This window comes from Aotus nancymaae, unplaced genomic scaffold (assembly GCF_030222135.1).
Source record: "Aotus nancymaae isolate 86718 unplaced genomic scaffold, 86718_ANA_hifiasm-v0.15.2.pri h1tg000108l, whole genome shotgun sequence".
Classification (NCBI taxonomy): Eukaryota; Metazoa; Chordata; class Mammalia; order Primates; family Aotidae; genus Aotus; species Aotus nancymaae.
In genome coordinates this window covers 11,689,696-11,703,599 of record NW_026988523.1, presented here as the reverse complement: position 1 = coordinate 11,703,599, position 13,904 = coordinate 11,689,696, and the positions used below count along the sequence as shown (strand labels likewise).

General features: G+C 44.2%; 1 protein-coding gene and 1 pseudogene across 1 annotated transcript in view; both read right to left on the bottom strand.

Moving 5' to 3' along the window:
* Window positions 1–8,807, bottom strand: part of AXDND1 (axonemal dynein light chain domain containing 1) — a 117,023-nt gene extending 108,216 nt beyond the window's left edge. The window contains exons 1-3 of the mRNA XM_064370798.1: window positions 8,548–8,807; window positions 6,083–6,255; window positions 4,955–5,058 (exon numbers count right to left, since the gene is read on the bottom strand). Of these exons, the coding sequence (XP_064226868.1) occupies window positions 4,955–5,058; window positions 6,083–6,255; window positions 8,548–8,644 (374 nt within the window). The 5' untranslated portion in view covers window positions 8,645–8,807. The remainder of the gene's footprint in view (window positions 1–4,954; window positions 5,059–6,082; window positions 6,256–8,547) is intronic.
* Window positions 1,741–2,744, bottom strand: LOC105711528 (transmembrane protein 50A-like; annotated as a pseudogene).
* Window positions 8,808–13,904: the final 5,097 nt, after the last annotated feature.

Sequence of the window (13,904 nt, the reverse complement as noted above, 5' to 3'; positions counted from 1 at the left end):
TTGGGGAGCTGAATCACCTGAGGTCAAACGTTCAAAACCAGCCTGGCCAACATGGTAAAACCTTATCTCTACTAAAAATAAAATTTAAAAACTAGCCAGGTGTGGTGGCGGGTGCCTGTAATCCCAGCTACTCAGGAGGCTGAAGCATGAGAATTGCTTGAACCTGGGAGCAGGAGGTTGCAGTGAGCCAAGATCGCAGCACTATATTACAGTCTGTGCAACAGAGCAAGACTCCATCTCAAAAAACAATTTTTTAAAATAAAATTAAAAAGTAAATAATATGTTGATTTGGTAATTATCATTCAAATTTTCTCCAAAAGCCACTTTAGGAGTCTTTTGTGTTTCTATACAAGATTAAAGTATTGGGTACTGCTATGGTTTGAATGTGTCCCTTAGAAGTTCATGTGTTGGAAGCATAACTGCCATTTTAATAGTATCATTATGAAGTGAAACCTTTAAGAGGTGATTAGGTTATTTATTTTTAGAAGAAGCCTGTTTTGCCAGTCGCAGTGGCTCATGCCTATAATCCCAGCACTTTGGGAGGCTGAGTCGGGTGGATCACGAGGTCAGGAGTTTGAGACCAGCCTGACCAATATGGTGAAACTCCATCTCTACTAAAAATACAAAAATCAGCCAGGCATGGAGGCATGCGCCTGTAATCCCAGCTACTCAGGAGGCTGAGGCAGGAGAATCGCTTGAACCAGGGAGGAAGAGGTTGCAGTGAGCAGAGATCATGCCACTGCATTCCAGTCTAGATAACAGAGCGAGATTCCATCTCAAAAAAAAAAAGCAGCAGCAGCAGCAGCAGCCTGTTTTATTTATTTGTTGAAAATTTTTTTATTAAAAATAATTAGATGTTTTTTCTTCATAAAACTCTGTGATAAAACAACAGCCTCCACTCTTCTGAAAAATCTATTTTTATTTAACAACAAAAACAAAAAACAACTTTGATTCTTAACCATAACACAATCACTGGATTTTATTTATTTGACTTTAAGAAATCCTCCATCTCATTCTTCAGCTTCTAGATTAAACTGAGCTCATAATTCAAACTTTGCTGCAAATCATCATTGGTTGAGTTATGTGTATATCTAAACATGTCTTTTATCTGAAGTTGTCAATTCCACCCTGTTCTGGGAGTTTTTCCCACAGGCACTTCTTCATACCAGCTCCTTTAGCCCTTCCAACAATTGTGTGAATATCCAATGTTCTGCATTCGATTCTTTCCTGCTTAAAATATCTAGACTGATTTATTTTCTGAACTGAACTCTACTGAAAGAGTTGTCAAAAAGTATTACTCATAGAATATTTGCTTTGCTGTTTTATATTTTGCTGCTGTGTTCTGGATGATTGAGGTTCTTGGACCAGCTATCTCTTTTTATGAATACTATTAGTTGTACACACGTGCATTAGTTTCCTTTTTTTTCTTTTGTAATTTCCTTTTATTTTTTACAAATTATACCATGATAAAATTTGACAAAAATTATTCATGTGAAAGTTTCCTTTAACATTTTATAAGTTAATCAAGTGCAGACCACAATAAATTTTTGGTGGTTGTTTAAACAGGGTGTTCTTGTGATTTCAGTATTATGCAACCTTAAGTTGAGACTACACTCAGAAATAAGCTTAAAAAATGGCATTACTAAAGATTGGGAGTGAGCAGTTAAAAAACAAAACAAAAAAACAAACAAACAAACAAAAACCATGCAGGGCAGTTGTGCTGTAAGAAATCAGATGTTTTCACTGCCGTAAGTCTTCAGTGCCACCAAACTTAAACCAGTCCTCCAAAAAGGGCGAAGGCATTCTGGATAAATACAGCAATTCTGGGGGATACTACAACTTTTTCTTTAGCAACATAACTTCCAAAAAGAATCCACATCGATGCAATCAGAGATCCAAAGGCCAACATGAAACCAACAAACAGCCAAATACCAGCACCTGTTTGACCCAGACAACCTTCACCTTAACTATCACCTGGGACTTGTCCATTCGATACTGCATTAATTATTAGGAAGGCTATGGTTTCTTTACCACCACAGGCATGGTATGAGTGATTGAAATCGTCCATGGGGGAATAAATAACAGCTGCATCTATGATAATCCCCCAGCCTGTAAAAAACAGTACACCAGCAGCAATGGAAGCAATAGTATTGCCCTTCCCGCCACCCAACCCCCGCCCCCCATCAATGCATTCTGAGCATCTCAAGCCCTCTAGAAATCCAGACAGTTTTTTCAGGTCAGTCCAGCTGCGTCGTGCAGTGGGTCTGGAGCCCGGTGTAGTGCCGCGCCGGCCCGCCTCGCTTCCCCAGTTTCAGCCAAGAAAACAAAACGGCCACGGCCTCCAGACCCGTGCACTAGTTTTCTATTGGTGCCACAACAAATTCCCATAAATTTAGTATCTTACACAACACAAATTTATTATCTTACTGCTCTATAGGTCAGAAGTCCAACAGGGTCTCAAAGGGCTAAAATCAAGGCGTTGGCAGGGCCGTGTTTCTTTCTGGATGCTCTAGAGGAAGATCCCTTTCCGTGCTCATTTGGATTGTTAACAATTCAATTCCTTCAAGCTGTAAGACTGTGATCGCTGTTTCGTTGATAGTTGACAGCTGGGCTGTCATTAGAAGTCCTAGCTTCTAGCAGTCAAATTCATTTCTTGACTGCTTTTCCCCTTCCTCTATCTTCAAAGCCAGCAATGGCAGGCTGAACTCCTCTCACACTTCAAATCCATCCTCTTCCTTCCTCATCTCTCTGACCCACTTGACAGCCTTCCTTTCCCACTTTTTTTTTTTTTCTTTTGAGACGGAGTTTCGCTCTTGTTACCCAGGCTGGAGTGCAATGGCACGATCTCGGCTCACCGCAACCTCTGCCTCCTGGGTTCAAGCAATTCTCCTGCCCCAGCTTCCTGAATAGCTGGGATTACAGGCACGCGCCACCATGCCCAGCTAATTTTTGTATTTTTAGTAGAGACGAGGTTTCACCATGTTGACCAGGATGGTCTCGATCTGTTGACCTCGTGATCCACCCGCCTCGGCCTCCCAAAGTGCTGCGATTATAGGCGTGAGCCACCACGTCCGGCCTTTTCCCACTTTTTTTTTTTTTTTTTTTGAGACGGAGTTTTGCTCTTGTTACCCAGGCTGGAGTGCAATGGCGCGATCTCGGCTCACAGCAACCTCCGCCTCCTGGGTTCAAGCAATTCTCCTGCCTCAGCCTCCTGAGTAGCTGGGATTACAGGCACGTGCCACCATGCCCAGCTAATTTTTTTTGTATTAGTAGAGACGGGGTTTCACCGTGTTGACCAGGATGGTCTCGATCTCTTGACCTCGTGATCCACCCGCCTCGGCCTCCCAAAGTGCTGGGATTACAGGCTTGAGCCACCGCACCCGGCCTTTTCCCACCTTTAAAGATTCAGGTGATTAGGCTGGGCCCACCCTGACAATCTAGGATAATCGATGCATCTCAATGTCCTTAACCTCTATCATATCTGCAAAGTCCGTTTTGCCAGGTAAGGTATGTATTCACAGGTTCTGAGATTACAGTGAAATGTTTTAGTGGAGTCAGTGGGGCATTATCTTGTCAACCTGACTTCACACTTAAAAAACTCCAACTCAGAGTCATTTGACATTAAAACTTTAGTTTTTGCTTTGTTTTGTTTTGTTTTGAGAGGGAGTCTCGCTGGGTCGCCCAGGCTGGAGTGCAGTGGCACGATCTCTGCTCACCACAACCTCCACCTCCCAGGTTCAAGCAAGTCTCCTGCCTCAGCCTCCCAAGTAGCTGGGATTACAAGCATGCACCACCAGACCTGGCTAATTTTTGTACTTTTCGTAGTGACAGGGTTTCACCATGTTGCCCAGGCTAGTCTCAAACCCCTGACCTCAAGTGATCTGCCCAACTCAGCCTCCCAAAGTTCTGGGATTACAGAAATGAGCCACTGCACCCGGCCAACATTAAAACTTTAATGTCAGCTTATTGCCACATTCAGATATAGTTAATTAACTTTCAAAGCACTTCAAACAACTCATAATACTAATTATTGCTACTAATAATTATAACCATGATCCGGAAGCAGAGAATAAAATATAAAGCCTCAGGACATAAAAGTCAATAGGACAAGTTTCCACCACTTTTTCTTGCACTGAAACACAGCTGAGTAATAGCACCTATACTTAAACAGCACATGATAGTTTTACAAGTGCTCTTGCATCCATTATCGTATTTGTGCTTTACAATATCCCTGGGAGGCACACAAAACTGGGCAAGTCTACTATTCCCTTCTCACATATGAGAAAATGGGACTTCAGACAGACCAAGTAACCTACTCAAGTGTGTTAAGTATAAACATTTCTTTCAGAAGTGACATTTAAGTGAGGGGCATAAATTGATAAGTGAACAATACATAGAAAACTAGCAGATCTACATCCTCACAGGGAAAATGTTGACATTTAGAATATTTGTAGGAATGAGACAAAAACAATAGTATTTGCTGACTTGATTTGAAACAGTGTAACGATTAAGAGCTCCCTTTGGAGAGATCCAGAATTAAGCATTTGTTTTTCAAGGTTTTCCACATCGTGAAGCTATGTTACCCAGTTCCTTCTTCTAAAGATGTACACAAAAAAGATAGACACACAGATCGAAGGGGCACTAGAGGCATTCCACCTGTTGGATCTTGTCCCTCTTACAAGGGTCCGATAGGGAATAGGAGAGTACAGAGACAAGCATACAAAGCCATGCAAAAAACAAATTTAAACCAAAAGTATGTAAAGCCAGCACCTATTTCCGTCCTACACAAAAAGATGGTCTTTGGTCTTCTGGATTATATTCTGATTCAAAGAAACTGTAAATTTTATAATCTATAATTAAGTGATTTTTCCAATTCTACCCCTCCCAAGGTAATCATACAAAATGAGAAAACAACTCTATTTGTCAGCATCTAACCCCACTCTTCCTTCCTTACCTTCCAGCTCCCGTGAGGGAGACGGGATGGTCAATTAGGTATCTGAATTTATTCCTTCGAACAGGGTGATGCCAGACATGATCTACAAGGCGTGGAAGAGTGCCCTGGGAAAAAGCAAATACACATGAATAGCCAGCAGAGGGCGCTCAAATCAAATGAAATTTATTAATAGTTTCTAGTAAGTACTTTACAGTAAGGGCACTTGGATACTCCCAGGAAAAAAAGAGAGAGCAGAATTCTTATTAGATAGCATAAAGACTAAAAGTAGAATAATTCTATAGTAAGTGAAAAACATTAAGAAGTAATGATTGGCTGGGCACAGTGGCTCATGCCTGTAATCCCAGGACTTTGAGAGGTCGAGGCAGGCAGATTACTTGAGGTCAGGAGTTTGAGACCAGCCTGGCCAACATGGTGAAACCCCGTCTCTACTAAAAATACAAAAATTAGCTGGGCGTAGTGGCGGGCGCCTATAATCCCAACTACTCAGGAGGCTGAGGCATAAGAATTGCTTGCACCAAGAAGATGGAAGTTGCAGTGAGCCAAAATGGGGTCACTGCACTCCAGCCTGGGTGACAGAGTGGGACTTTGTCTCAAAAAAAAAAAAAAAAAGAGTTGTAATGATCATTTTAGTAAATCCACATAAAAACAGGTCAATGGAAATACTCAAGCCTTGGAAACAATTTACATAAAAGACAAGTTCTCAATCTAAGAAATTACTTAAAGAAAAAATTTTAAGGCCAGGCATGTTGGCTCACACCTACAATTCCAGCACTTTGGGAGGCTGAGGCGAGTGGATTGCTTGAGCCCAGAAGTTCGAGACCAGCATAGGCAACATGGTCAAACCCATCCTACAAAAAATATAAAAATTAGCCAGGCATGGTGGGACAGACCTATCTGGTCCCAGCTACTCAGGAAGCTGAGGTGGGAGGATCACCTGAGCCAGAGTAGCAGAGGCTGCAGTGAGCAACAATCAGGACTCCACCCTGGGTAGTAAGACCCTGTCTCAATCAATCAATCTGAAAAAATTTAAGCCTACCTGGAATATATAATATATTTGTAATAAATACTTAAAGAATCAGATTCCAAAAAAATAATGTTCTCCATTACTCTACATACGTACATACTAACCTTTGGAGTTTTAATTTTCTTAGGAGGCAGTAAGTTTTCAGGACAAGGACCAGCATTGGCCGAATAGGTCAGAGAAAGAAGAACTTCTTCAGGAATGAACTCATTCTGAAGAGAAGTAGAAAGGGGTTTTGAACGATCCACTATATTTTTTTTCTCCTTTAGCTCAGGAAGTCCTAAGAAAGTAGTGGAAAAGAAAAGCTCTTACTATATATTTTTTAAGTTTGATGGCGCTTCTCAGACTGCCTCATCAATCCCATCTATTTGTTTCTAACAGAGAGAAACGTTGCTTCTATTCGACAAGAACAGTAACAAATAACATTTTTAAAACACTGAACATCATCTAGTCAAGAGAAATAACACTCATTTTGCCTACCCTACTCACATTACATCAGATGCAGTTTTAAAAACTCAGGTACAAAGATGAACCTGCATGATTCTCAATTCAAAGTTGAAAATTAAACTCACTTCTCTTGCTATCTGGGATAGCCTTAAGAAGATGGGAATGACTATCTATTTTCCCTTTCATACGAAAATGACAAATCTCTCTCCCAAGGTCTCAAATTATTTAGTAATGTTTTTCTTACATGAATTCAAAGGTGAGAATAATTGCATTAAACCGAGGCATTTATAGAGTGAAAAAGATCTGGGTTGGACTTAAAAGTAAAAATGGGGCCAGGTGCAGTGGTTTACGCCTGTAATCCCAGCACTTTGGGAGGCCAAGGAGGGTGGATCACGAGGTCAGGAGTTCAAGACCAGCCTGGCCAACTTGATGAAAGCCCGTCTCTACTAAAAATATAAAAATTAGCCGAGCACAGTGGCAGGCGCTTGTAATCCCAGCTACTCGGGAGGCTGAGGCAGGAGAATCACTTGAACATGGGAGGCAGAGGTTGCAGTGAGCCAAGATCGAGCCATTGCACTCCAGCCTGGGTGACAGAGCAAGACTCCATCTCAAAAAAAAAAAAAAAAGTAAAAATGGAACTGGGATTGTTGCAAATGAGAGTGGAATAATCTGAGCTGACAAATCTGTGGAATGGGAACTGTAAAGAGCATTCTACCCTGCTTGACTAGGGCAGAGTAGTAATAAAGGCAGGCAGTAGGGCTAATACAGGAAAAGCCCTCCTAAGAAGTCAGTCAGACAGGGTTGAGTTGTCATTGTTCTTAATTCATGCCCCTAATACAGTATGGTTCACATTTACTTCTATAAGGAGGAAACATGCTTTGATCACTATCAAAAGTTGTTATGGTTTACATTACCAAATCTCTGTCTCCCGAGAGCTTGAGATCAGAAGAAACAGAAAAAAAAAAAAAAAAAAAGTTGGGTGGGGCTTGGGGCTTTAGCACAAGGTGCAAGTGAGATTGGGAAAAGCTTTAACAGAACACGGGTAAGGATAACACTAGCTGATTCTTAATTCTAGTATAGATCTGGGTATGAATGAAAATTTTAAGGAATTACTCTCATTTAGAAAAAGTACTAAAAGTTGATACAAATTGACACGTTGTACTAAATTGCATTTCTCTTATCTCTGCTATTATTTATTTTGAGATGGAGTCTTGCTCTGTCCCCGAGACCGGAATGCAATGACACAATATCGGCTCACTGCAACCTCTGCCTCCCGGGTTCAAGCGATTCTCCTGCCCCAGCCACCCAAGTAGCTGGGACTACAAGCGAGAGCCACCATACCCAGCTAATTTTTGTATTTCCAGTAGAGATGGAGTTTCATCATATTGGCCAGGCTGGTCTCGAACTCCTGACCTCAGGTGATCCTCCCATCCCGGCCTCCCAAAGTGCTGGGATTACAGGCGTGAGCCACCACATCCAACCTCGCTATTACTTTTTCAAAGTTCCTTAAAGCCAAAGACCAGGAACCAAAAAAAACAAAACAAAAAAAACCCAGCTATTGATATTTAGGGTGAATTTAAAACAATATACAAATCTACATTTGAAAAACATACACAGTATTTAGGTGGAGTAGTGAAACAGGATTCTGACTCAAAATACTGTAAAAGGAATGACTTCTTGTTTTATTTAAGCAAGTGTGTTAGAAAAAGTGTAGCTAATCAAGGCATTCTGAATCTCAGATTTTAAAAACCGGCTGGGGCCGGGCGCGGTGGCTCACGCCTGTAACCCCAGCTCTTTGGGAGGCTGAGGTGGGCGGCCACAAGGTCAGGAGTTTGAGACCAACCTGGCCAATATGGTGAAACCCTGTCTCTACTAAAAATATGAAACAATTCACCAGGCATGGTGGCGCATGCCTGTAATCCCAGATACTAGGGAGGCTGAGGCAGGAGAATTGCTTGAACCCAGAGGTGCAGGTTGCAGTGAGCCAAGATGGTGCCATTGCACTCCAGCCTGGGCAACATAGCGAGACTCCACCTCAAAAAAAAAAAAAACAAAAAACGATGACTAGAAGGTGATTTGTTTTACAGCCATGACCGTTTATGACTTCAAAATCATCGAAGTTTACCTCTGGTCTCTTCCTTGGCTACAGATACTTTTAACTTTTTGCTCTCAGATGCTGATGCAGAGTTTAGCGGGTTGGAGGGTGTTTTCGGAAGAGACATAATAAACACTGCCACCTATCACTTTGTTTAGTAATTTGAAATAGTCCTCTGGAAAGTTAATTTAGACACAAATCAGCGCCGCAGTGGGACTTGCAGGCTGTCACATAGTCCTGCAGCCAGAGGAAAAAAGAAAAAAAAAGACGACACCCATTAAGTACTTAGGTTCAGATCGCAGTTAAGAATTCATCTAGCACGGTTTTCCTCTTCTGGGCGACCGCTATGTTGTAGCGTCATCTGACGCGATTCAGAAGCCCCAGCGGACGCGTCAGGTCAGGGCGGGAAGGACCCGCTCGGCGGCCGCCGGCACCCCTGACGGGCGCCACTCTCCGAAAGTGGCTCGGCTGGGGACCCCGACCTTCCCCACAGGCAGCGCTCTCGCGCGCCAGTTCCACAAACTCGGGAGCTGGGCAGGGCTCGCACTGTTTCTTGATTTAAAATGACAGGAAGGGGACACCCACGATCCTACCCACACATTGCGTTCCCACCCGGCATCCAGTCACTTCGCCCTTTCCTAGGACGCCTGTTTGTCGTCATAGAAACCCAGGACCCCGCGGTTTAGTGGCCTCAATAGGGGCTGCCTTCGGCGGTGCCGGCGGAGGAAGGAGACAGCTAAGACAATCCCTTCAGCCTCTTGGGGTTTCTTGTGTTCTAAATCACAGCACAGGTTCAGCAGTAATGGAGAAAAAAGGTTTAATCCGGCCGTTGTCACAGAATCCGAAAGTGTCTCACTCCGGGGCTTCCGGCCGCGGGCCGGGTCAGTGCGCAGGCGCCGGCGGCGGCTCACTAGAGGGGACGATCCTTGTGGCCCGTGACGCACGCGGGTTATGCAAGGGTCTTCCAAGAGTTGTTTCCATCTCTCTAGCTCTCTTTTTTGTTGCTTTGCATATTTTTCTTTTTGTTTCTTTTCTTTTTTTTGACACGGAGTTTCGCTTTTGTCGCCCAGACTGGCGTGCAATGGCGCAATGTCGGCTCACTGCAACCTCCGCCTTCCGGGTTCAAGGATTCCGCTTTCTCAGCCTCCCAAGTAGCTGGGATATCAGGCGCCCGCTACGGCGCCGGACTAATTTTTGTATCTTTAGTAGAGACGGGGTTTTACCATATTGACCAGGCTGGTCTCAAACTCCTGACGTCAGGTGATCAGCCCGCCTCGGCCTCCCAAAGTGTTGGTATTACAGGCGTGAGCCACCGCGCCCAGCCGCTTTGGATATTTTTCTAAAAGCCAGACTCGGGGGGAAGTTGGGTAATAAGAAACTGGGTCCCTTATTGGGTAAGCCGTCCAGTTCTTTGCATTTCGGTCACGTCTTCGTTGGACCCTTAAACGCCTCCCGGAGCACAAGGAAGGTCTCCTGGGTCCAGATTTTTCACCTCCTTGGGGCAGGGAAGGATTGAGGTTAGGTGGAACCAGCTCTTGTAAAATTGTCGGGTCTTCTGGCGTAAAAACCTGCTCTCAGGAAATAAAACCATCAGCGCCTTGGCTCCGAACTGAGGGTTCGGTGAGGGATCGTTTCATATGAAGGCAGAGATTTAGTGCCAAATAATGAACCGCCGGGGGAAGCCCAGCGTCTAGATGCTTCCAGACGCGGAGGAAACTTTATCTTACTCGATCGCCATATGCCTTAGCACCTAGTACAGTGCCTGGACAAACGTGAAAATCAGTTGGACAGTTCTGTGTTGACAGAATTCAGATTGTTTTCTGGTTTTGAGAGGAGGGCTTTGGAGAAGGTTCCGTTTAGCACTTGTGGATATATTGAGTTTGCAGTAAGATTGAGATATCTGGTTGGAAATGGGAAATAACTATTTGATTATATATTAATACATGGATCTGAAGCTCTTAGCAAGGGTCTAGGTTAAAGTTGAATGGATGAGGCAGGGCGCGGTGGCTCATGCCTGTAATCCCAGCACTTTGGGAGGTTGAGGTGGGCGGATCATTTGAGGTCAGGTTCAGACCAGCCTGATCAACATGGTGAAACCCCGTCTTTACCAAATACAAATACCAAATTCAAAAATTAGCCCAGTGTGGTGGTGTACGCCTGTAGTCCCAGCTACTCGGGAGGCTGAGGCAGGAGAATCGCTTGAATTTGGGAGGTGGAGGTTGCAATGCTATTTTACTCCAGTCTGGGCAACAAGAGGGGGAGGGGAGTAGCTTGAGACTAGGAATTTGAGACCAGCTTGGTCTCGAATTTTATCTTTTATTTATTTATTTTGTGAGATGGCATCTCGCTCTGTTGCCAAGGGTGGAAATGCAGTGGTGTCAGCTCACTGCAACTTCTGCCTCCCAGGTTCAGATGATTCTGTGGAGACTTAGCCTCCCGAGTAGCTGGGATTACAGGCATGAGCCACCACGCCTGGCTTATCAACTCATTTTCTAAGTGCGTGGGCAGGGACTTATACACACATCTGCAGGCACTTAGAGCATGCAAAGCTTCCTCAAGGAATCTGAGGGGGAAGTAGGCCAATATTTGTATTTAATATACCAAAAAAAAAAAAAAAAAGATACCAGTTAGAAACTTTTTATTATTTTTGACAGAGTCTCACTCTTGTCCAGGCTGGAGTGCAGTGGCGCGATCTAGGCTCACCGCCTCCCAGATTCAAGCAATTCTCCTGCCTCAGCCTCCTGAATAGCTGGGATTACAGGCATGTCACCATGCCCTGCTAACTCTTCTTTTAGTTGAAATGGGGTTTCACCATATTGGCCAGGCTGGTCTCAAACTCCTGACCTCATGTGATCAGCCCGCCTTGGCCTCCCAAAGTGCTGGGATCACAGGTGTAAACCACTGCGCCAGGCCTCCAATTAGCAACTTTTAAAAGCAGACACTGAGAAGGAAATCTAGGCACTCCTCAGCCAAACACTTTCCAAGGCAAAGAGTAGCTTCTAGTATTGCTTCTACACAAGAAGGACATCCCTAAACCTGAATGAGGCCTCAGACTTTAGCATTCAGTTCACATATGGGCGTGCCTACAGGAAGAAACACGCTTTTGTCTTGCTCGTGTCTTCAGTGCATAGCACAGTACCTGGCAAATGATTATGCAGTATTTGAGAATAAATTCATCTTGCCCTTCTATGAAGAGCAAATTCAATAATCGTACCAACCCTGAGTATACTACTCTGAGTGATTTCTCATAATAAATTTACAAAGTTATATCAATTTTATAAATCAGATGCATGAATTTGGTTGAGTCCAAAATGATAGCCATCCAAGCCTAAAGGGGCTCTAAGTTTTTATAAATTCATCAGAAAAAATTCTGGGCAGGGCGCAGTGGCTCATACCTGTAATTCCAGCACTTTGTGAGGCTAAGATGGACGGATCGCGAGATCAGGAGTTCAAGACCAGCCTGGCCAATATGGTGAAACTCCATCTCTACTAAAAATATTAAAAAATTTGCCAGGCAGGGTGGCGCAGGCCTGTAGAGGCTGAGGCAGGAGAATCGCTTGAACCCGGGAGGCAGAGGTTGCAGTGAGCCGAGATGGCGCTACTGCACTCCAGCCTGGGTGAGAGTGACACTCTGTCTTAAAAAGTTCCAACACTATGGCTTTGCCCCTAGCAGCAATGAACCGCCACTATGTCCAACAAACAGGGGCAGAGTTAACTTCTGAAGGGATTTCTCCCTTCCCACTCCTCTGGCACCGCACAGCCAGGTGTGTAGAGCTAGGTCATCAAGGGTAACTAGAGAGTACTCTTTGACTGTTGCTATAATATGTGTTTCATCAGACAAAATGTTGCAATGTCAAGTATTCATTGTAATAGGCTCCTATTATGGGTAGATTCTTTGGAGAAAGGGTGTCTTCATCTGAGTTGCCGTAACAGAATACCTGGGACTGGGTAATTTATAAAAAAGAGAAATTTGGCTGGGCACAGTGGCTCATGCCTGTAATCCCAGCACTTTGGGAGGTCGAGGCAGGTCGATCACCTGAGGTCAGGAGTTCAAGACCATACTAGCCAACATGGTGAAGCCCCATCTCTACTAAAAATACAAAACTTAGCCGGGCATGGTGGCCGACACCTGTAATCCCAGCTACTCAGGAGGCTGAGGCAGGAGAATCACGTAAACCTGGGAGGCAGAGGTAGCAGTGGCTCACGCCACTGCACTCCAGCCTGGATGACAGAGCCTATCTCCAGGAAAAAAAAAAAAAAAAAAAAAAAAAGCGCTGCCTCAATAACAGCACATTGGCAATAGTTGAATTTTGGAGGAGACACATTGAAATGATAGCAGAGGGGAAACAACTTATCTTGCTCCAAAACTGGGTTTCCCCTAGTCTTAAAAGGCATACTTCCTAGCCAACCGCTTCTCACTTTTCATTAAAAACCTAAAGTCTATTTCTACTCAATGGACGTAGAGCTGTGCTTTCTTGGATCCCTTCACAGGTTTGGTTTTGTTTTTGAGACGGAGTCTCGCTCTGTCACCCAGGCTGTAGTGCGGAAGCGTGATCTGGGCTCACTGCAACCTCTGCCTCCCAGGTTCAAGCAATTCTCATGCCTCGGCCACTCAAGTAGCTGAAAAAACAAGTGTGCACCATCAAGCACAGGTGATTTTTGTATTTTCAGTAGAGATAGGGTTTACCATATTGGCCAGGGTGGTCTAGAACACCTGACCTCAGGTGATCCACCCACCTTGGCCTCCCAAAGTGCTGGGATTACAGGCATGAGCCACTGCACCCAGCCCCTTCACAAGTTTTAAAAGGCCAAGAGCAAAAGGAATCAAGGAACAAATAACGATCTTGGGAGAAAGAGGTGGCAGAAGAGTCACTGTCACTGCTTTTCTTGATGCAAATACAAAGTGACAATTGGGCCCCACAATTTCTTTGTAATCTTTAACACAGTTCCCCTTCATTAACCTGGACAAGAAAGTCCTGGTCAGTGATTTGCCTCCTCTTTTGGGTATATTCAGCATACAAAGCTGCCTGGTATTAAGATGAACAGCATTTACGGACATGAACCATAGAGTTAATACTGAAAACACTTGAAGTTACTTTTAAAACAGACTTGGTTTCTGTCCAGGCACGGTGGCTTACACCTGTAATCCCAGCACTTTGGGAGGCTCAGGCGGGCAAATCACCTGAGGTCAGTTCAAGACCAGCCGGGGCAATATGGCAAAACCCCATCTCTACTAAAAATACATAAATCAGCCAGACATGGCAGTGCGCACCTGTAATCCCAGCTCCTGGGGAGGCTGAGGCACAAAAATCGCTTGAACCCAGGAGGTGGAGGTTGCAGTAAGCTGAGATCGCACCACTGCACTCTGTCCTGGGCAATAAAATGAG